Source organism: Rhinolophus ferrumequinum, chromosome 15 (genome assembly GCF_004115265.2).
Source record: "Rhinolophus ferrumequinum isolate MPI-CBG mRhiFer1 chromosome 15, mRhiFer1_v1.p, whole genome shotgun sequence".
In the NCBI taxonomy this organism is placed as follows: Eukaryota; Metazoa; Chordata; class Mammalia; order Chiroptera; family Rhinolophidae; genus Rhinolophus; species Rhinolophus ferrumequinum.
Genome location: NC_046298.1, coordinates 21533994 through 21556462, shown reverse-complemented (window position 1 = coordinate 21556462; position 22469 = coordinate 21533994). Strand labels below are relative to the sequence as shown.

The following is a 22469-nucleotide window of genomic DNA, read 5'->3' as shown; positions in this document are numbered from 1 at the left end:
GTTTTCTTTAAATTGTGGTAATATACATACAAAGTTTACCATTTTAACCATTTTTAAGTGTACAGTTCTGTTCCATAAGTATATTCACATTGTTGTGCAACCATCACCACCATCCATCTCCAGCACTTTTTCATTTTCCTAAATGGAAACTCTGTACCCATTAAACAATAAGTCCCCATTCATCCTGCCCCCAGCCCATAAAAAACCACCACCCCACTTTCTGTCTTTATGAATTTGACTAGTTCAGGTTCCTCACATAAATGAAATTCCATGATTATTGTCCTTCTGTGTATGGCTTATTTCTCTTAGCATAATGTCTTCAAGGTTCATTCATGTTGTAGTATGTATATATCAGGATTTTCTTCCTTTTTAAGGCGGAATACTATCCCATTGTGCCACGTTTTGCTTATCCATTCATCTGGCAGTGGCCAGTTGGGCTGTTTCTACCTTTTGACTGTTGTGAATAATGCTGCTATGAACAAGACTCAGTTTTTAATAGTGATATAATTCACCATATGAATGTGCTGTGGCTTAATTAACTAGTCCCCCGTATTGAATGCTCCAATTGCTCCCAGTTTTCTATTATGGTAAATAATGCTGCGGTGAACGTTCATGCTGTTACCGTCTTTCCCCGAAAATAAGACCTATTCAGACAATCAGCTCTAATGCGTCTTTTGGAGCAAAAATTAATATAAGACCCGGTCTTATTTTACTATAATATAAGACCCTTATATAATATAACATAACATAACATAACATAACATAACATAACATAACATAATATAATGTAAGACCAGGTATAATATAATATAATATAATATAATATAATATAATATAATATACCAGGTCTTATATTAATTTTTGCTCCAAAAGACGCATTAGAGCTGATTGTCCGACTAGGCCTTATTTTTGGGGAAACATGGTAATCTTTGTCCGCATCATTAATTATTTTCCTAAGATAAAGTTTTAGAATTAATTATTCTAAAATAATATAATGTCTTGTATTTTTCTATAATGTTTCAATGTTTTTAAATTATTGAAAGCATACAAGCTCAAACAATTCAGAGATGTACGAGTATTAATTAAAAATTAGTTGTCCCCACTCTTTCTAACCCTGCATCTCTGAGGTTGGCAATTTAACAGTTTGGGAATGATCCTTCGGTATATAAATTTCAAACAAAAGAGTCTTTTATTGCCTCAAAAATGACACGTGCAAACTTCATTGTAGACCCAAAAGGTTGGGTTGTGGCTTACCTGACACGGGTGTCCCATGGATGATAATGGCAATGCCTTTCCGGTTCTTGGCCATTTGGTCTTCTGCAGAAATATCTATGCCCAGGTGGCGAGCAATCGCCTTGCTCACGGGGTTGTTCTCCACTTCCCCAGCTTCCTCTGTGGAATGGCTGTCAGTGCTCTGTATCTTGTCAGCTGCGAATTAGAAATGCATGCCAAAAAAATGCATACACATTTTAAGAAAGGAAAACTGTATTAAAATTGTAATAACATATACCGATAACAAAAGATGAACATAAAGTTACGTTTGACTTCTGCAATGACAAGAGGTGCTCAAAGTGGTTACCATCAGCGTCCAGACACTTCTGATTACGGTGAACTACTGCTTGAGCAACGTTGACCACAGTGTCCACTTGTACACATTTTTTTGGCACCCCCGGAATATGTGTGCATGTGCGCAAGTGCATGCATGCAGGCATGCCAGAATTCACATGGGTTCCAATGGAAATGGGAACGACTTTTTCATTTTAAATGCTGTTGTTTGAAGATGACAAACATAATTTGCTGCAAGTGTTGCCACAGTTGTCACTCCCCCCTATAGTGTACTAGAGTGCCCTTTTTGGCTAATAATTTGCCCACAGCTACTAGGACTACAAATACGGATTCTCTTTGACTCATTTGTTGGAATCTCTCCTGCTGAAAAATAATGTTGGAAACCAGCTGAATTTGTAACATTAAGGGAAACAGCTAAATAAATGATGACATATTCATATCACAGAATTAATATGGTCATGCTAAAAGGCTTGGAGGATACATTTCGTGGAGAAAGGTAAAAAGGTATTAAACCTGTCTTCCAACTTCTGCTTAGAAAGAACTGACACCAAAATATTAAAATGCTTTGTTACCTTGAAACATTTTTTCCAGGCTTTCGTCATCTTCCTCTTCATCTAGGTTGATCTTGGACTCCTGCCACTCTTCCAGGTCACACATGACAGAGGTCCCTCGGCTCAGTGAGGTCTTCTTCATTAAGGCAGAGGTTCCCTGATCTGACAAGGACACATCTTCATCGTCTGCCAGAGAGCAAAAATGAAAACACACGGGGAAAAGTTGGGAAGGGAACGAGGGAGGGATGGGAGCAGAAAAGGAAAGAGAGACAAAGAGGAGAATCATTGAATTGGTTACCATCATCCTGGACTATACAACCCAAATAAACGAGAACTGCAGTGAGTTTCTCTGCCCAGAGTGTTTTACATTTTAACATATATATGTATGTGTGTATATATATATATATATATATATACACATTGCTCCAGAAAATTTGGAAAATTCAGAAGACCAAGACATTATAAAATTCAGCTGCCAAAAGAGAAATAGATAAAGAAATAAATGGTGACAGAGGAATTGCAGCTTAATTTTATGATACCAGTACAGGAGAGCTAGCAACCTCTCACATTTTTAATTTTTCACAACCAAACTTGGGATCATATTGTACATACCAATTTGTAGCCCGTTTTCCCTCTTATCATGAACATTTCTCTCTGTCATTGTTACTTACACCCACCCTTTTGTCTGCCCAGCACCCTCCTCACTGCCGCTGTGTCAGAGTTTCACTGGGTACATAGGACTGTGATTGTATAAATTGATCCTCCTCTATTTCAGGGCCAAGACATTTGCTTTGTTTAGAATTTGGAATTGAGCCAGAGAGGTTGCAGGTCTCCCGTGAAGGCAAGGATGTGACTTGGGACTGCGGGCCTTCCCTGGACATGGTATGGGAAGCAGAGAAGGATCGGCTACAGCGTGAGAGAGCAGAGTGAGCAGATGCTCAGAGAAGTGCTAATGAGAAGTAGAACGTGCATCTTCCTGGGCTCTCTCTGGAGCCCAGGCTCTAGACCTTTCAATGGGCCAAATGGAAAAAGGAGCCCACAACTGTGGTGTGTAAGGATGGGGATGAAAAAATGGGGACAAGAATGACAGGGCCTTACCCTGACTTCATGAAGTCCTTTGTACATCGCAGCCTCTCATAGCTTTCTACCTCGGCCACCAGGCAGTCCTGAGTTTAAATGTCTTTCCCCCACCCTCTTCCTGACTGTGAGCTCTCAAAGGCAGGGGCTTGTTTCACTGATCTTTTTTCCCAGCACTTCAGCTCAGTGCTTGAAACAGTGGGTGCTTGTTATGGACCTAATGGGTTCCCCTAAAATTCACATGTTGAACTCCTAACTCCATAGTACCTCAGAATGTGACTGTAGTTGAAGGCAGGACCTTTAAAGAGGTAATTAAGTTAAAATGAGGTGATATGGATGCTCTAATCTAACCATAATCCAACATGACTGGTGTTCTTGTAAGAATTAGGACACACACAGAGTAAAGACCATGTGAACACAGGGAGAAGACGGCCATCTACAAGCTGAGGGGGTAGGTCCAGAAGGAACCAACCATGCTGACATCTTGATCTTGGACTTCCAGCCTCCAGAATTGTGAGAACGTACATTTCTGTTGGATAAGCCACCTACTCTGTGGTATTTGTGATGGCAGTTCTAGCAGACTAATATGACCAGGAGATTGGGTGGAGAGGCAGCTGTCTTCTCTCATCTTCTCCTTTTTGGGCAAACTAATATTCTCTGATTAGCTTCCTTGAGAGACAACCAGACAGACCCAAGAGCAGGAGAAATGGACTCCACTCAATTCACTCATTCATTCACTCCTCCGGCACATACTTATCGGGCACTACAATGTATCAGGTGCTGTTCCGAGCACTGGGTTTACAAGTGGGGAATACGTGATCACTGCCTTTATGGGGGCTTCTTGTCTGGGGGGAAGACAGGTATGAAGAAAATAATTACTCATGTGATGGCTGTTACACAAAAGAAGAGAGCAAGGAAGAACAGGGAGGGCACATTTCCAGGAAGAGGGCACAGAGAAGCAGGAAGGAGAAGTGTGCATCTTGACAAGCCACGGAATCCTGCAGGCCATCAAGGGACGCTGAGGCCCAAGGGCACACAGGGAGCCCCTGGTGGAGGATGGGCTAACTCGGGGGCGCTGGGCCAGAAAGCGCCCGATCATGAGCACACAGTCCAGCCTCATGACTGGGGTTTAGCCTTTAGGACACAGACGGCCGACCTCTTCCTCATGTGAATCCCCTCCCCTACCTCTCTTAGGCCACTGCTCTCTATTGGATGAGACGTATGCGTATTAGCTTTCATTATCTAGGCACACACATGGAAGCTGTGGGGTACAGTGGTCACCGTCATGGGCCCTGGAGTCCGAGACCTGGGCTTGAACCCTAATTCTGCCTCATAAAACTGGCCTCTCAGCACTTCGGTTTCTCATCTGTATGTGTGAAGCCCTCAGCACAGAGCTTGGTAGATAGCAAGTGTTCTAGCTCTAGCTCTAGATTAGCTGTTTTTGTCTTAACTCCCCACTAGTTTCTAGTGAGAGCAGAATGTGTCTCCATCTCCGCAGCCATACAATGAGTCCCATTTTGTCAGGGTTAGAAATAAAATGCATAAGGCACCTAGCACCTGCCTTGCACCTGGCAGGTGCTCAATAACTAGTTGGTTTCCCAGCAGAGACAATTCAAAGAAATCAGGGTCAGGGCAGTGGCAGGAGCTGGGCCCCCAAGCTGAGTTCTCACCATTTTCCTGTGCCAGAGTCTCCAGATATTTCATCTTCATCTGCTCCTCTTTTGACCGTTTAATCTCCTTAAAGTACTCATACACCTCTGGGGGCAGCTTCTCTCCCGGGACGCGGGGTGGCAGCAGCAGGGTGTTGTAGGAATCATAACCCTTCAGCATTCGCAAGATCTGCTCGAGGAGAATGGGAACTGCTGCAGCTCTCACTGAAAGCTCCTCCCACAGCCCTCGGTGGGTCTGCCCTCCCGTCTGGTCAAACCCTGCTCCTGCCTGAGGCCGGGTGTGTACAAAGAGCAGGGTCCTTTGGAGGGGTCTAAAAGTCAGGCGGAGCCCTGAACCTGGGGATACAGAATCATTATTTTGCCCCATTTGAGCCCAGGCATTTCACATGCGTAAAGGAATTTTCTTCTTGTTTTAAAAATAACATATACTGTTTTTTTTTTTCCATTGACAAAAGTTCAGACTTCATTATCCACTTTTAGTGACACATTCTTATAAAATATTGTGGTTAGCAATATTATGCTAGGTAAGGTGGTTGTTTTATAAATGGAGGATCCAGGGAAAAACAAGTGAAATGGCATTAAGCATGTGTGTGTGTGTGTGTGTGTGTGTGTGTGTGTGTGTGTGTGTGTGAGAGAGAGAGAGAGAGAGAGAGAGAGAGAGAGAGAGAGAGAGAGAGAACGCGCGTGCGGGTGAAGAGGAAATGTGTATTAGGATTGTCAGATAAAATATGGCATGCCCAGTTAAATCTGAATTTCAGAAAAGCAATGAATAATTTTTAGTATAAATATGTCCAACATTGCTTATCTGAAATTCAAATTTAATGGTGCAAAATGTTTTTCTTTCTACTAAATCTGGCAACCTTAGTGTGTATGTGTATTTATAAAATACTGTAAAATAACATCCTAGAAAGTAATTACTTCCTATGTGACCTAACTTATGGCTGCTGCAGGTGATGGGAGGGACACCTGGCTCCATTGGTGTGAAAAATGTGTTTTGTTAGGTGACCCTTCTCCAGGATCACTATTTTCAGTTGTTTGAAAACTACTGTTAATAAGCTCATTCTAAAAAATATATATGGAAGAACAAAGATCTAAGAATAGTTAAAACACGAATAAAGAAGAATAAAGAGAAAGGATTGCCCTACCGGCTAGCAGGACTTCTAAAGCTGGAGTAATAGGGTGGCACTGACGTCAGGATAGACAAAGGAACTAGAAGAGAGAACTTAGGACAGACCCATTCATATATGGAGCTTTGATACAGGACAGAGATCTGTGGGGAAAGGAAGGAATGTGTCAAAGATGGGTTGATGTAGAGACATGAAGGCCTGACCAACTTGCTTCAACTGGGTAACTCTAAAGATCCCAGCTCCAGAGCTTTCTGTGGGATCAGCTGAAGTCTCTGTTGCAATCTCGTCACAGTTCATCTTCTTTTTCTCCCAATTCTGCTTTCCTTATTTTTTGTAGGTGTTGTTCCTGAGAGTGCTTCCTAATAAAACTACATGCAAATCTCAGAGTCTTAGATTCTGCTTTCCATTGAACTTGACTCACAAGAAAGGATGCTGAGCCAACATAAGCCATTGAGCATTTCATAAATACCAAATGAGAAGACTCCCTTCCAGAGGGACATATTCCCATTCTGAGAAAAAGTTCTGGATGCAGCATCCAAATTGGGCAGCACATAAACACTAGGTATAAAGAAGATTGAAGATTCAAAGGCCAAGTTGGGGGAAGGTCCTAAGGAACTAGAGCCACCTTAGCTAAGCCATTCCTGAATTCTTAACCCACAGAAAACATGAGATAATGAATGTTGATTGTTTTAAGTTGCTAAGAGATAGATAACTAATAAGCAATAGATAACTAAGCATCAGACTTCATGAATAGCAAAACCTTATGAGAAAAAAATGGAGCTACACATTTAAGATATTAAAATGCAGAAAATGTGAGTCAAGGAGATTGTATCCAATCAAACCAATCTTCAAGCATAAAACCCAGAGATAAACAGTTATTCAGAGGGAATATTGTTCCCATGATCTTTACCTGAGGAATCCACTAAAGAATGAGCTTTAGACAACCCAATAGTGATTGGAGAAGCTTCATCACAAGGACTGGTGCTGGGTATTGAATACATTTAAGTGTAGAACTAAGACTAAATGATGGAAATTAGATTCTGACATCTTAATATTATAAGCTATGACACTATAGATAGATACATTAACAATACAAGAAGCAAAACATGAAAGAAGTGTGTATGAGATGATTACTCAGTAGGCATAACTGGAACTAGAAGAATATCATTTTGAATTAGAGGGTGGTGAGGAGAGGGAAAAAGAGATTAATAGCTCATTATTGCTCATTGTAGGGAAAAAAGAGGCAGTTTCTAAGAAGTAGGGTACTAAAGGTATTAGATAAAGGTATACTGTTCAGCCTCAATGTAGGAGAGCAAGGTGGAGATAGTAAAAATGGACCTGGATAGATCAATGGAACAGAACAGAGATCCCAGCAATAGACCCAAATAAATATAGTCAACTGACCTGTGACAAAAAGGCAAATGTAATACAATGGAACAAAGATAGTTTTTTCCAAAAATGGAGCTGGAACTGGACATCCACATGCAATAAACAAAATCTAGATGAATCTTACACCCTTCACAAAAATGAAGTCAAAATGGAGTGTAGACTTAAATGAAAGACATAAAACTATATAACTCCTAGAAGATAACATAAAAAATTATAGATGACTTAGGGTGCAGTGACTTTTAGATACAACACCAAAGGCATGGTTCATGAAAAAAAAATAATTGATGAGCTAGATAGACTTCATTAAAATTAAAAACTTCTGCTCTGCAAAAGACAATGTCAAGAGAATGAGAAGACAAATCATGGACCTTGAGATAAAAATATTTGCAAAAGACACATCTGAACAAACAAAACAAAGAAATTCATAGACACAGACAATAGTATGATGGTTACCAGAGGGGAGGGAGGGTTGGGAAGCATGAAGAGGGTAAAGGGGGTCAAATATATGGTGACGGAAGGAGACTAGACCTTGGGTGGAGTGCACACAATGCAATATACAGATGATACAGAACTGTAATAGAATTGTACACCTGAAACTTATATAATGTTATTAACCAGTAAATAAGTTTACCCCAATAAATTTAATTTAAAAAGGACACATCTAACAAAGAACTGTTATTCAAATTATGTCAAGAACTCTTAACACTCAACAATAAGAAAACAAACAACCTGATTAAAAAGTGAGCCAAAGGCCGCCAGGTCCGGTCTTGGTCCACGCCGCGCATCGCGCCGCCCGCCCGCCCCGCGTCCGCCGCCATGGGAGTGCAGGTGGAGACCATCTCCCCCGGAGACCGGCGCACCTTCCCGAAGCGCGGCCAGACCTGCGTGGTGCACTATACGGGGATGCTTGAAGATGGAAAGAAATTTGATTCCTCCCGGGACAGAAACAAGCCCTTTAAGTTTATGCTAGGCAAGCAGGAAGTGATCCGAGGCTGGGAAGAAGGGGTTGCCCAGATGAGTGTGGGTCAGCGAGCCAAACTGACTATCTCCCCGGACTATGCCTATGGCGCCACTGGGCACCCAGGCATCATCCCACCAAATGCCACTCTCGTCTTTGACGTGGAGCTTCTAAAACTGGAATGACAGGAATGGCCTGGCCTCCTCCCTGAGCTCCTTGTTCTTGGATGTGCCATGGAGGGATCTGGCGCCCCCAGACGCGCACACGCGAATCTGTACGGAGCTTTTCCTGATGTTCCACTACACTCTTTGTATAAACATCTATCCCAACTGAATGTGTTCTGTCCTCCAGCTTTGCTCTTCCCCTTTCTCCTCGTATGTGTGTTGACCTAAACTATATGCCATAAACCTCAAGTTACTCATTTTATTTTGTTTTCGTTTTGGGGTGAAGATTCAGTTTCAGTCTTTTGGATCTAGGTTTCCAATTAAGTATTAGTCAAGTATTAACAGCACAAGTAATGGGTTAACTTTAGACTAGGAATTGGTGTGGGGGGGGGATGCAAGAATCTTTATTTTATTTTATTTTTTTGGATTAAATTTTTATCTATTATATATTAAACATTCTTGCTGCTGCGCTGCAAAGCCATAGCAGATTTGAGGCGCTGTTGAGGGCCGAATTATTCTCCAAGTTGAGAAATGTCCTTGGGTTGAATTAAGAGCCCTACCCAAAACTGAAGTGGGGAGGGGGAGAGCCCTCGCCCCCACTGCCCCGTCTCACTCTCCCCTGAAACCCTCTGCCTTTTAAAAGCAAATCGTTTTCACTGCGTTGCTGGACACTACAGCTCTCTGTCCCGGGCCAGCAGGGACCGCGGCCGCCTACGTGGCCTGGCTCACCCCACCCCATCCTGTGGTTTTTCTAATGGATAGTCAGGACTTTTATAATCTCATAGCTATCCAGGCTCCACTTCCTAAATTTTAAGAACTTGAAAGTTTAAATTGCAGGTGCTGTTTGTAGACACTTAACACCCAATGAAAGCCCAGCCATCATGACAAATCCGTGAGTGTTGTCTTAAGAAAATGATGCTGGTCATCACAGCTTCAGCATCTCCTGCTTTTTGATGCTCAGCTCCCCCTGCTCATCAAAGTTTCCTGGCTTTTCCTTCGCCCCTCTCACTCCTTGGCTGTCCTGTGTAGTGATTTGGTGAAAGGAACTATTGCTGCCTACTGCCACCCCACCCTCCGCACTACATATGAGTTTCAAGTTTTATTATTGCAATAAAAGTGCTTTACGCTGGCTTTTCTCAAAAAAAAAAAAAAAAAAAGTGAGCCAAAGACCTTAACAGACACTTCACTAAAGAAGAGATACAGGTAAGCATATGAATAGATACTCCAGATCATATGTCATCAGAGAAATGAAAATTGAAATAGCAAGGAGATAACCACTACGCAACTATCTGAACGGCTAAAGTCCAAAACACTGACAATATCAAATGCTAATGAGGAAGAGGAGCAACAGGAACTCTCAATTATTGCTGCTGGGAATGCAAAATGGTACAACCACTTCGTAAGGCAGGTTGGCAGCTTCTTACAAAACTAAACATACTCTTACCATACAAGCCACAATCATGCTCCTTGGTACTTTCCCAAAAAAGTCAAAAATTCATGTCTACAGAAAACCCCGCACATGGATGTTTACAGCAGCTGTATTCACAACTGCCAAAACCTAGAAGCAACCAAGATGTCCTTCAGTAGGTGAATGGATAAATAAACTGTGGTACATCCAGATAATGGAATTATTCAGCACTAAAAAGAAATGAGCTATCAAGCCATGAAAAGACATGGAGGAACCTTAAATGCATATTACTGAGTGAAAGAAGCCAATCTGAAAATTATTGGCTTTATGATACTGTAAGCTGTGACACTATAAATATAAGAAGCAAAACATGGAAGAAGCGTACATGAGATGATTACCCAGTAGGCATAACTAGAAGTAAAGGATATAATTTTCAATTAGACTAAAAGAATACCATTTTGAATATCATTTTGAATGGCTTACAGAATTACTGTATGATTCCAATTATATGATATCCTGGAAAAGGCCAACTATGAAGACAGTGAAAGGACTAGTGGTTACTAAGGGTTGGGAAGAGGAGGGGACTAACAGGCTGAGCACAGAGGATTTTTAGGGCAGTGGAAATACTCTGTACGATACTATAATGATGGATCCATGTCACTATACATGTGTCCAAACCCATAGAACGTACACCACCAAGAGAGAACTCTAAACAATGGACTTTGGGTGGTTATGATGCATCAGTGCAGGTTCCTCAGTATAACAAAGGTACCATTCTAGAAGGGATGTTGATAATGATGGAGGCATTGAATGTGTCGGGGCAGGAGGTATATGGGAAATCTCTGTGCCTTCCCCTCAATTTTGAGGTGAACCTAAAACTCCTCTAAAAAAAACCTAAAGTTAAAAAGAACATGGAGTAGCAATTGGAAAATATGCAGCACAGAACAAACAGGAGAAAAAAAAAGGCAGATTTAAGCCCAAACATAATCGCATTGACTGTAAATAGTCTAAATATACCAATTAAAGGCAGACTACCAGAATGTATTTTAAAAAGACTCAATTATACGCTATGAAGAAACTCACTTCAAATATGACTGCTGCATACGTTTTTCAGTTTGAATTTTAACTATTAGCATGTATTAGTTTTTCTTGGTTGTTTAAAATGTATAATGAGATCACAAAGAAGCAATGGGCTTCTGTTCAGGGAAAGTAGGTCAAGAGACGCTACGGAGTGACCTTTAAATTGCCCAGGCAGGGCTCAAGGTGAAGGATGGGTGAAGGTCACGGGGCAGTTGTCCCTGCCAGAGAACATGGCAGGGCCCAGCGTGGGGAGGAAAACGGTAGTTTAGTTTTGGCCTCTGCTCACCTTCTCGTCTAGGAGATACTGCTGGTCAAATTCTAAGGAGTAAAACTCAATGGGAAAGTCGCAGGGATTCTTCACCACCACCTCGGCCTCGTCTCCAGGTGCATAAGGCAGCAGTGGCCCCAGCTCCAGAACTGAAGGACTAAATTCCAGGCGTGGCTCTAAACCTTGCCCCTGTACCAGCAGCGTAAGCTTCTGAGCACCCTGCACAATCTGGAATACCAGGGTTTGACTGTAGAATTTCTGGAAATCAAAAACACAAAACAAACATCTGAAATTTTTTCTGTTACATGTCGTGTAAAACTGAAAACCAATGATCCTGTTTAGATTAAGAGAAAAAAACGTTTCTCAAAGAATTGTGCAAGAACAATTTCTATTACAGTATCAGTACTGCATATCTAGCATGCCAGGCACTGTACCAATGCCTCATCACTTACAGAAGGCCTTCTGAGTGCCACGCTCATCTCCCTCAGACCTCCGGTGCATTCAGATGTCCTGCTGCTACTATCTTTACCTCTGGGCCTCCATCTCTGGGCTCTCATTTCATGGACCTGCTACCCACGGGCAGGGCAGGGCAGGGCAGGGCAGGGCAGGGCGGGGCAGACGTGCCGGGGAAGTAATACCTTCTGGGAGCAGTCCTCAAACAGTGACTCTCAGGAAGTTACTGTATAAAGACCCCTGCTCCCTTGCTCCTGGGAGGGACAATTCTGAAATGTGCATTTTGTATATTTTTCTCAGAGTTTCTAGTGGGATTAAGCTCCAATCTCCACGGTAGCTGGTTCACTCACACACCCTTTCACCTTCTGGTTTTCTATGGTATTCCCTGCACTTCTCAAATAATCTGTTTGCATTCAAAAATGTCTCCTGGTGTATTTCTTGGAGAAGCTGAATGAACATATTTCCATTTTTTGAAGATACAGTTAAGCAGCTTGTCTGGAATAATCAGCTAAGGCCTTCAGTTCATCTGATGCCATTACACCCCAAATACCAGTTGACAGTGATACCAATTATCTGAACCTGGTTTCACTGAGGAACCTATGTAAAAATGCAGATTCACGGGCCCCATTGCAAGAGATCCTGGTTTGGAAGAGGCAGGGTAAGGCTGGGGATTCTGCCTTTTTAACCAGACGCTCAGGTTGTTCTGATACAGTTGGCCTCATGGCTCAGGTTTGGAGGCCACGATCGGCTGTATGATTTGAAGAGCTCCTCACTATTTTAGCTCAAGGGGGAAAATCAGATGGATGGAATGCGTATGGACATACGTACATGCACAGAAACATATCTATTGTTGGAGACAGTAAGAGAATGAATTATTGGCTGAGAGGGTTTTCTATGGAATTAGCATCTTATGATCCAAACGTCTATATTCTAATTGCTTTTTAGGGAAATCTTTCAAAAGCATTTTCTTCATTCCCTTGTTTTCTCACATGGAGTATTCTGCACACATATGAGAAGGCCTAGGAGTTGTTAGAAAGGACCTAGTTGATTTCTCTGTGCTGCTGATGCTGTTGCAGATGTAGGCGTGGATTGCACGGGCTGCATTCCTTGTGTACAGCCAATAAATCCTCTCCCGAGTGGTGGAAACATTTTATTAACTTTGACCAATTCCAACTCAACATTTATAGAACTGTCTGAACAAATCTATTTTTTTTTTTTTACTACATTTACTGGTATTTCCTTCATTTAATAAAACATCCAAAATCTTGAGTGAACCCCCTGACAGTCTTAAGACTCTCTAAAAACAAAAAACATATTCATTCTATTTTATTTTAAAAGGGTTGGGAGAACTTGATAATGATAGAAACAGGGACTTTACTTTAGAATCATATATGAAGTCATTCACTTTTCTTTTTTCTCACTGTAGATTCTTAAGCATTTCTTCAAAGCCTTCACCAGGAAAATGGGAGTTAACCATAGGTATTCTAAAGACTCACACTGATTTTTTTCTTTAAAAGTAAAAACAGAAAAAAACATCTCGCAAATGTCTTAACCTTTGAGCAAGAGTCTTTACCGTGTAACCTCTTGAGATTGTCTCTAGTTCTAGGTTTTTATTATTTTTAAATACTATTGTATTTCCCTGAAAATAAGACCTAGCTGGACCATCAGCTCTAATGTGTCTTTTGGAGCAAGAATTAATATAAGACCCAGTCTTATTTTAATATAAGACTGGGTATAATATAATATAATATAATATAATATAATATAATATAATATAATATAATATAATACTGGGTCTAATATTAATTTTTGCTCCAAAAGACGCATTAGAGCTGATGGTCTGGCTAGGTCTTGTTTTCGGGGAAACACAGTATGTTCTTTGTCAGGAATAGCTTTGTGCTGAAGGTGTTCACAAAAGGAGTGTTTGTGAGACCCAAGGAGTATGTCTACCAGGAAGTACTTATTATTATTAAAACCACTGATGGTAACAGGTAACAGTTATTGAGACCTTTACTACATATAGAGCAGTATGCTGTGTATTTTATTCCATATTAATTAATTTAATTTTCAAAATGACCCTAGGAGGTAGCTATTGCAGTTGATAATGTCTTACCTGAAATCTTGGGGGCCAGATGCTGCCAAATTCAGATTTTGAAAAGGTAAACACATTCATATACCCTACGCTACCTAATATCAGCAGCAGGGTCCCCTGTAGTCAAACACATAAATATTTCTGCAGTTGCAATGTTTGACTCTGTAAACTAAGTGGGATAAATAAAGGTTAAATAGCCTCATGTCAGTTCAGACAAGGTTTTTCTGCCAAACGAGTTTGGGTATGAAACTTATGAAAATGTTTTCCAGTTTCTGGAGCTTACTGGATTTCAGAATTGCAATTAGGGATTTTGACGCATGATAGCATTCTTTTTCATTTTATCTGTGAGCAAACAGAAGTTGAGAGAGGTTAAGTAATTTGCTCAAAGTCATGAAGCCTCTAAGTGCAGAGGCAGAAGGCTACTCTCCCAGGTCTGCTGATAAAAGTCAATGTTTTAGGTAGATCTGCTAATTCCAGAGCTGGTTCTCTTAACCACCAGGCCGCACAGCTCCTACGTGAACCACTAGCACTTGAGATGTCATAATCAGAACAGCGAGGCACAGGTCACTCAAAGCTTCCCTGGAGACCCAATCGAGCATGGTCTTTGAGCAAAGCTCAGAGACCCACAGTCTGAATGAAACCACATTTCATTAAAGCTCACCTCTTCTTTGGGCATAAATTTCACTTGCACATTGGACTTCTCATCAGGATGCAAAACCCCAGACATAGGCTGGACCTCAAAGATCCGTGTGTTTGGCTTTAATTCAGCACGTAGCTTCTGTCTTAAGTACTTTGGCATGTGTTTCTCCAGCTGGTTAATAGATATTAGATAATTAGATAATTGTCTGTGGAAAATTGACTTTTCCATCCTCCACTCACTCAACCTACTTTTACTAAGTACCTCCCAGGTATGAGGGAATGTGTGGGTACCAGGGGTACAAAGATGAATAAGACATTCACCAGATAGCCTGGCCTGATAGATCCTTGAGTGCTGGGCTAAGGGATTAGATTTTATTCAAGAGGTAATAGTTGTCACTGAAAGTCTTTCAGGAGAGTGAATGCCTGGAATTACAAATCTGGCTGAAATGGAGATGGGATAAGGGGGACCGATGGGCTTAACTCACTTACCTTGTTAAATGGCTTAGGGCTGTGGACAAACCATTCACAAGGGACTTGGAGATGATTGGAAAGCTGAATGGTTTCCATGAGGCACTGTCCACACTGAATTGTAGCAAAGTTCACTTTTTCACAAGACAGTGCCATAGTGGGAACGGTCACTGTGGCTTGGAGACAGATGTGAACTGTTGGGCCTCCAACCACCTAAAGTGGACATAACATTGCTGTTAGCACACGGCATGGGGTTGGGAGAAGAACCATGGCTCTGAAATAGTAACTGGATCGTCCCATGGGTGATTGGAAGCTGGGGGGGGCGGGCGGGGGTCAGCTGGGCCCAACAGTGCACCTTACCTTAATGGGCAGAATGACTTCTTTGTGGCCAACAGAAAGATTGGTCCCTTGTGGGTCAAATCTCACTTCAAATGTTTCCGTTTCACAGTAAGGCAGATTCTTTACACGGTCTAGCTCGGTACTGAAGCCTGGACCAAGACAAACAAATATTTCTTTGTGGGAAACAGAAATAGCAAACGAGCTGCTTTAGATAGAGCCCCTTTGGGGCAGGATGACCATTCAAGGAATCAATTAATGACCCCCAAATTCTTTCAGCTGATCCCAGGAGAAGCATGGACACTGTTCCAGAAAGCCAGCCCAGATGACCTTGTTGGACATGACAGGTGCAGTGGGACAGTGTTACAAATGACAAGGTGTAGCCTGGTTACCTGTGTCGTGAAGGACGCGCTTTTCCGCGTGGAAGGACACTGGGAATTGACTGGTGTTGGTGATCTTGATGATGTGGGTTCGGATGTCACCAAGGATGATGAAGCCAAAGTCCAGGATATACTCCGGCAGGTGGATTCTGAAATGGTTAACAAGCTCTCCTTACCATTCACTTTTCCAAAAGAGAGAGTGTGCGGCTCTCTTCTATCTCCTCTGCACCATGCTTTACTCTGGAATTGAGAAGAACTAATGGCTCCCAGAATGGAGACGAGGCCTCCAGAAGTTCACACTGCTGTTTCAGTCATTATCTCAACACACATTCAGCGTGGGCCCTCATGAATCTGAAACCGGGCCTGTCCATTTGGCAAAGCTGGAGGCTTCTGACTTTAACGGGCAGAGCTCTCCCTGCTGGGCTGGATGCTAGAGGATGACAGATACCAGAGGCAAGTGGATTGCATTCCTAAATGGTCAACCAGTATTTCAGGGAGCACTCTGGTGGGCAGCACTTCTCGCTCCACTACGCCCTGAAACAAGCACAACACGGAAGGGCACTCACTTGGCCAGTCTGCGGCGACTCCGATGGCTGCCATCGTCCATGGGATTGGGCATAACTGTTTTCTGATGTTCTAGGGCATAGTCTTCGACTATAAGTCGCTCTACTTCCATCTGGAGTTGAGCATTTAACTGAGAGCAAGAGAGAGTTGAGCAAGAGAGACGAGCAAGTGAGCAAATTCTCCTAGAACAGGCATTCTCAATGTGGGCAACATCACATCTAAGGGGGTGAAAACTGGTTCTTGGAGGGGGCAAAAAAATCTTAGCTATCACAATGGTTTGTGGCCCTCCAAAGGGCCACAGTACACAAACAAGATATACGATCTATTTGAGGTATTAACATTTTTACAGGGGGTGGGGTGAGGTAAGCAAACCGGCATCTGTATACCACGGGTTGTCTCAGCAATGAGAAGGAATGAACTACTGATATTGATGGAGCTCGAGGGCATCACGGTGAATGAAAACCGCCAATCCCGAAAGGTTACTGTGTGATCCCATTTACATAACACTCTTGAAATGACCAAAGCAGTGAGATGAAGAACAGATTAGTGATTGCCAGGGGCAAGGGATGGGGACATTTGGGGTGGGTATGGCTGTAAAGGAGTGGTGTGCAAGGGCAAATACAAACTGAAAATGAGGGTTTAATCTTCCTGCTGAAAATAAGGGAAGAGATTTATCCCCACTCCCTTTTCTTAGACCATTTACTTTAAACAAAACTGGGAAGTTCTTTCTCTCTCTTTGCAATGTATGTAAATCTTTTCAAAGGCTATATAAACCTCTTGTGAGCTTTACAATCCAGAGTATCTTTCTCAAGGACCTGGCCACCATCTCTTGGATGGAATCCTCAAGGATGATAGAGCCTCTCTCACCCAGTTTCTGTGGGAGCCTAACTTCAGAGGGCCCTGTCCTAAAAACAGGAGAAGGGTGGTTTCCTTTGGATAAAGCCAATGGTCACCCCAATTACCATATGAATTTAGGATGAACTACGTGTGACAAATGGTGCTGTCAAGTCCTCTAATTTGAGGACTAGTTACAATTCTTACTTAAGGATTAGTTAGAGTTTACTTTGAGAACATGTATGGAATGGTTGCATTTGCTTGGCTATATAAAAGGCTGATATTCCTTTCTGTCTTTGCAATCTCTTCGTGGACTGCCTATGACACAGATCACATTCTGGCTTAATAATTATTTAATAATAAAATTATTATTCTCTTTCTCTTATAACTTTGTGGAAAGATTTTCTGGGTTGGAAGGAGATTTTGTTTTTAATTCTATTTCCCCAACAAGCACAGGGATCCTTATGGTGATGTAGCAGTTCTATAACTTAATTGTGGTGGTTACACAACTCTACACATATGAAAAAAACTGCAAAGAAACACACACGTACACACACACACACACACACACACACACACACACCAGGATATATAAAAATGATGAAATCTGAATAAGCTCCGTAGCCTGTATCAATGTCAATTTCCTGGTTTTGATATTATACTATGGTTATCTAAGATGTTACCAATGGGAGAAACTTTTTTTTTTTTGCAACTTCCTGTGAATTACAATTATTTCAAAATAAAAATTTTAAAAATTAATATCAAACTCTTCAAAGAGATTATGTTTTACGGATAATAAATATATTTCATGGGGTATTAGGGAAAAGATGTCTTGTGGGGAGTGGTAGTGAAAAAAGGTTGAGAAATAAAGTTCTAGAAGGTCCAAACCTGAAGTCCAGAGCCAGGTAGGAAAGGTTACTGTGTGAAGTGGCCCGTAATGAGACAACAGGGAGAGGTGGGAACTGTGACAGACTGGGAGGGGAACCTGCCTCACCTAGAGGCCTTCCCAGCCATCTAGATTCTGGAACAGCAAAGCTAACCCCAGGCGTGGCTCTGGAGCCACTAGTGGTCGACCCCTCGCTCAGGCAGGAGGACAAGCTCACTCTGCTCGTGCCATCGCATTCTTCACAAGCCCACCCCGGGTCTGGAGGGACCGCCAGAGACAGCTGTCTCTCAGGCTCTGATGAGGAGCCACCTGGGAATGCAGTGAGCAGCGTGGAAACACACTGCTGCCCCTCCTGACAGCTGCGGGTGGCAGGAGCAGGCAGAGGCTAAGAACACGGTGTGAGGAGTTGGGCAGGCGTGGATTCAAACCCTAGCTCTGCTGCTCGCCTCGGGAAACGCACTTCCCTTCTCATTTCTGTACAATTAAGATAGTAATGGAACTGTACTCCCCTCTCCCCCTATTGTGGGAGGATTTAGTGAACTAATAATGCAGGTCAATAGTGAGTCACAGGCCTAGAATAAGGACAATACATTTTCTTAATACGTTAATAAATGTTCTTCATAAACTGTTGTTATTAATTATGATTATTCATGGAGCTAAGGTTCACTTTCAGTATCTGCAAAATAAGTAAGTGCGGGTGGCCTTTGGGGCTCCCAGTCTCCCCAGTGATACCCCTCTCCATTTTAGAATCCCCTCTTCACCAGTCCAATGACTCTCTAGCTACATATATAATTTTTCCTCAGGACAATATTCTCAAGTCCATTTACATTTTAAAAGAAGAGTCCAGAGAGAAAGCAGCCTTCATGGTCGGGAATAGACTGAGGAATTTCAGGGAATGGTGACAGAGGACATTTTGGGATTTTGTCTTCATATTTCACAGCAGGCACAGCCTTTATTTGTAAGCTGGATCACTCTTTCCCTTGAGACACCAACTCTTGGCTTGGCTCCCACCTTGGAGGCACCACACTCTCCCAATTATTCCAGAACCGCTTTGGCTGTCCTCCTCCCCCACTTAGTTGTTGGGTACATGAGGTCTCTACTGTGAATTTGACCTCTTCCCTGATCACTCAACATACTTCCCAGGGAAGCTCACCTTTTCCCGTGATGACAATGACATGCGCTGACTCTTACCTCACTTTCTCCATCCTCTCTCTCTCCCCAGGTCCATAGCAATGGTTTCCACTCCCTACTGGACATCTCCACTTGGATGGTGCAAGAAATCTCATGAGTAATAACAGACCATCTGAACGCACTTTCCTTCCTCCTCTTTCACCCTAAACTTGCTTCTCCTCCTGAGTTTTCTATCAGTGTCCCCTCCTTATTTGTCATCCAAGCAAATCACCTGGAGGTCACCTCATCCCCACATCCAACCAACCCCTAATCCCTGACCAATCCACCTCAGAAACAGTTCTTGAATCTACCCAATTCTCCCTAGTCCTTTAGTCACCATCTTTGTTTACACAACCACCATCTCTCATCTAGAAGTACTCCCTCAGCTTTTTAAATAACTGATCTCACTACATCTACTTTCATATCCCTCAAGCCTCAGTCTTCTAGGAACTCCACCAGGCAGCCAGAGGGAGCTTTTTAAGAAAAGCAAAACCAGGTTACCGTGGTCCTAGGTGAAACACTTAGTGACTACCTGTTGCCCTCAGGATCAAGTTTAAAGCCATTAACAGGTTCACCAGGGGGCTGCTTACCTCTTCAGGCTCATCTTGGCTCCTTTATCTCCCCACTTCTTTGCTTTAGCTTTACCTTTTTCTCCTGTCTATTTCTCAGGGATATCACGTCCTTCTTGCCCCTGGGCTTTTGCACATATTTGTCCTTTTGCCACATACATTCTCTGTGGACTGAGGCTAGCCTTACCTCAAAAGATTTATCCTCAGGCATTTCCTCAGTTGTCTCTAAGTGATCCAATGTTTCATATATGTTGTACTCTTTTTCTAGGTTTTGTTTGGCCTGATTAAAGAAGGTTTCATATTTTTCATTTCCTGTGGGGGTTGGAAGGAAAAGAAAATTGGGATGGTTAGAAATATATGAATTATGCCCCAACACAGACTCTTAGCTAAGGGCAAATAAAATGAAAAGGGAAGCAAACTTTTTGGTACCTCCCTTGCCATGTTTTCTCTGCTTTAGAGGGTGAGGTAATTTGTGGGTGAGTGGAATTTGTATCAGAGACCTCACTGAGCTTAATGAGATTATACCTTAGTGAGCTACAAGGTGGTTCTCAACAAATTAATGGCAGCAACATCTGAAGTCACTCGTAGGGTGACCAACTGGATCCCAGATTTCTTGGTACTTTTCCAGTTCTAGCACTGACAGCTACACAACCTGGAAACCCCTCAGGCTGGACAAACCCAGACCGTTGGTCAACCTTTAAATTAGTCTTCATGTTTATTAAATCTCAATTAACAACAAGAATATATTTGGGTCAAGTTGCTGAATAAGACAGTTGTTCAATAACAACTGAATAAGCAAAACGATCCCCTGAATCAGACAGGGTGGGCAGTTGGTAGAGAGATTTCAGACACCCCAGTTCACTAGTAAGCAGTACAAATGCAAATGCTTGAGGAGCAAGGCAGGCAAAGTAACTACAGTACAGTGCCTGTGAGGAAACAATAAGAAATGCTGGGACTGTGAGGAAGTGGAGCACAGAAGACCCAACTAGTCGTATTCAGATTTCAATTATTTTAAAGCCCTGTCTAGACAAATCACATCTACTGCCTTAAGAGGCCAGCTGGGTGCCCGGTTTTCAACTAACCATGAGGTAAAGCCTTTCCTTCCCGACAATTATAAGAGCATGTGGACTTGGACTCACTCCTGTCTAGCCGGAACTCTAGATGTTAGAGTGTGACATGGTCTTAGATTTACTAATATTTGTGCTCATCTTTTCAGGGAACAGACAATTAAGATTTAATAGATGATTATTAACAGTTGAGTTAGTGATTTTGGGGAATGGGGGAGGAAGGCAGGCTGAGGGGTGAGGGCTTACTCTGGAGCTGTTTAGGGGATGTGGATTTCAAGGAGCTTGAAGAGGGAGTCAAAAGAAGAGCAAGGAGTTTCTCTTGACCTTACATCCAGCAAGAATGACCCAGAGAGATTCTATGTCTCAAAGAGCTGCTGAGTTGAGTTTTGGGATCTGCCAAGACAGAAATACTCTGGTACAGAGGGATGGCTCTGGAGGCCATATGTTATCAGGAAAGCCTTCGCTAGACATGTGGGCAGACAATTAATAACCGTCTAAATGAGCCTCCGAACTCCGGAATGCCAAAATAAGGGGTCAGAACCTTGGTTGCCTTTCAGGATAGTTTATATTTTGAGAATTGTACTCCTTGCAGTAAAATCAGCCTTCGTGTTCTCAACGGCCATCTGTCAGTGTGCTGCTGGGGAAGGACCACTCAAGACGAGATTATAGCCGGCAGTAATGGGTGCTGGAAGAAAAGGCCTCGGGAAGTGCAATTTCCTGATGCCTCTATAAGAAATCCAGTGACGGCAAAGCTGGCCAGGGATCCTAATTTGGGACTCCCACGGCCATGCCTTGTCTCACTAAACTCAGATCTCCTAGTCAATTTCAACTCGACTTTTTCTGCTGTTGATGAATACCACAGAAGGGAACTACTGAGGACTGCCAAGCAAATAATGCAATTAATTAACCATCAACCTTCAAACAAGCAAAGCTAAAATGGCCCAGTGGGGAAACATGAGCGGGTAGTAGTACCTTTGAGGTTCCTGGGGAGGTCGAGGCAGATGCGGGGAAAGATGCCTTCTCCACTCAGTGTGAAATTTTCTGGGTCAAGGTGGGCGATCTGTATCTGGAAACTCCTTTGAAAGACTCCAGGTACTCCAGATAAGTAGTAAACCTTCAACACCTGCTCTTTAAGTGAACTGATAAAACCCTACACAGCAGGAAAACCAGAGAGAACTTTAAAATTTACAGTGGACGCCTGCTTCTGGCAGTCTGATGGACTAGATAATCCCAAGGGTCTATTGTGCTTGTTATTCACCATTCACATTCCTCCCGCTACATTTATTTTCTCGCTGAGAAAAATGCAACAAAAGTTCCTTAAAACTGATAGATGAATATATGTACAAGAAAGTACCACCTCCCTTTTCTTCTAAGCTGATTTGCAGTCCACTGGTGTTTTCACACCTGCTAATGAAAAATTGCTTTTATTTGTAGTAGTCGGTGGAGAGGAGGCCCTCAGCTTCAAGGAATTACAAGGGAAGTGTGAGGACACAAGTGGAGATCAACTATTCTTAGAATCATGGGACAAACATCCATGGGGTTGTATTGTCTTCTTCACTATTAATTCCCTAGTGGCTGAACAGTGCCCCGCTAGTGAAGGACTCAAACACTTGTTTAATGAAGGAGTGAAGTGCTTATTTAGATTTATTTATTTTGCCTTTGTGAACTCTTTCATTTTAATAATAATTAAAAAATTACATGGAAATGTAATGGCTCTGTGCGATGTCAGAGGGATAGTGGATGTGGGGAGGGG

The 22469-nt window shown here is 42.4% G+C and overlaps 2 protein-coding genes across 2 annotated transcripts in view; one reads left to right on the top strand and one right to left on the bottom strand.

Annotated features, from left to right (window-relative positions):
- Window positions 1-22469, bottom strand: part of HYDIN (HYDIN axonemal central pair apparatus protein) — a 299173-nt gene that overhangs the window by 92462 nt on the left and 184242 nt on the right. Inside the window, exons 29-39 of the mRNA XM_033128646.1 lie at window positions 21689-21866; window positions 19837-19961; window positions 16193-16320; window positions 15639-15775; window positions 15271-15398; window positions 14932-15123; window positions 14465-14614; window positions 11277-11516; window positions 4865-5033; window positions 2139-2303; window positions 1255-1428 (exon numbers count right to left, since the gene is read on the bottom strand). Of these exons, the coding sequence (XP_032984537.1) occupies window positions 1255-1428; window positions 2139-2303; window positions 4865-5033; window positions 11277-11516; window positions 14465-14614; window positions 14932-15123; window positions 15271-15398; window positions 15639-15775; window positions 16193-16320; window positions 19837-19961; window positions 21689-21866 (1786 nt within the window). The remainder of the gene's footprint in view (window positions 1-1254; window positions 1429-2138; window positions 2304-4864; window positions 5034-11276; window positions 11517-14464; window positions 14615-14931; window positions 15124-15270; window positions 15399-15638; window positions 15776-16192; window positions 16321-19836; window positions 19962-21688; window positions 21867-22469) is intronic.
- On the top strand, window positions 8129-9523 carry LOC117035041 (peptidyl-prolyl cis-trans isomerase FKBP1A-like). The gene is made up of 2 exons (XM_033128645.1): window positions 8129-8612; window positions 9340-9523. The coding sequence occupies exon 1, from the start codon at window positions 8197-8199 to the stop codon at window positions 8521-8523; it is 327 nt and encodes a 108-aa protein (XP_032984536.1). The 5' UTR covers window positions 8129-8196; the 3' UTR covers window positions 8524-8612; window positions 9340-9523.

Bases quoted from the DNA above. Each gene is read 5' to 3' on its own strand.
- LOC117035041 (XM_033128645.1), top strand. From the start codon at position 8,197: ATGGGAGTGCAGGTGGAGACCATCTCCCCCGGAGACCGGCGCACCTTC.